Source organism: Penaeus monodon, chromosome 29 (genome assembly GCF_015228065.2).
Source record: "Penaeus monodon isolate SGIC_2016 chromosome 29, NSTDA_Pmon_1, whole genome shotgun sequence".
Taxonomy (NCBI): Eukaryota; Metazoa; Arthropoda; class Malacostraca; order Decapoda; family Penaeidae; genus Penaeus; species Penaeus monodon.
In genome coordinates this window covers 25,847,749-25,848,925 of record NC_051414.1, presented here as the reverse complement: position 1 = coordinate 25,848,925, position 1,177 = coordinate 25,847,749, and the positions used below count along the sequence as shown (strand labels likewise).

Sequence of the window (1,177 nt, the reverse complement as noted above, 5' to 3'; positions counted from 1 at the left end):
ACTTTACCTCATTATTTTGGCTTCAAGTTTCTGAACACGGAAAGCTTGAGAATACGAGTGGCATTATATGAAATTTATAGACGAATCCTAATTGGATGTTTGAATTGCATATTGTCATCTCTCGAAAAATATCATGTTTCTAATATTCGTTTTTCTGTTTTTCTGTTAATTTTGTTCGTCTTTTTTCTTTGTTGATTTTACGTTTAGCTTTCTCGTTAAATGATTTTATGGGTAATGAAATACAGAAGAAAATATAAAGCTTTATTTGGAATATATGGCACAACTAATGACTTCAGGAATCTAGGCAAATATATGTTTAATCTTTTATTCTTCTTCGTTATATTCGTATTTATGTCAAATTATTCTGTAGAAAGAAGCATACGGATAATTACCTAGAATACTCTTAAGTATGACTTATAAATTCCCTGGAAAAAAGATACTGGCATTCATTATAAAGTTTCCCCGGAGAGACACATCCTGATTTCACGATTCCTTGGCAGGTAGGTAAGGAGGGTCATTTTAGGTCAAGGAAACACACAAAAAAAAGAGAGAGAGATTTTCAAGATCTGACGTCACCGATCTTACAGGTGGAACACGCGGCGCCACCAGGGCTTGCGAGAGTTCCTGCGCCGATGGGCTCTCCTCACCTGGTTTGCTTCCCAGCTGGGAGTTACCACCTGCAGGAGAAAAAAAAGTGGAGAGTGAATTCACGTGTTTCTCGACATTATCATTGTTGTTCTATTCACGTATATTTATTTATTACTTCGTTCGTGCACTTTATGATCAATTGGTTCTGTTTGTCTATACGTTTCTTTGATTGGCATGAATGTTATTTTTAAAGATGTATAGTACACCCCCATGTTTCAAAATATGCTTACGATACCGTAGAACAAAGTGTATACCTGCATTTAACGAACTTTTTGTATCATATTCCCAAACGCCTCGCATAAAACCCAAACAAAACAAAGGAAAGGAAACAAATACTTTCTAATTTTCGCCATGCATGGAGAGGGAAAAGGTCATGGAAGACTATGAATTAAAACCACTCTTTCGAAAACATCTACATTTTTATACTCTTGGGTGGAGGCGACTTCCCGAAGATTCTTGCGACGTGCCAACTTTCTCTCTCGAACGATGCGCTCCAGTGTCTTCTGTCATACTAGTAATATGATGCTAA

The 1,177-nt window shown here is 36.6% G+C and overlaps 1 protein-coding gene across 1 annotated transcript in view; it reads right to left on the bottom strand.

Annotated features, from left to right (window-relative positions):
• Nucleotides 1-247: 247 nt before the first annotated feature.
• LOC119592073 (neutral ceramidase-like) overlaps nt 248-1,177 on the bottom strand; it is a gene marked incomplete in the record, with an annotated part of 12,827 nt that continues 11,897 nt past the window's right edge. The window contains 1 exon segment of the mRNA XM_037940885.1: nt 248-677. Within this exon segment, the coding sequence (XP_037796813.1) occupies nt 582-677 (96 nt within the window).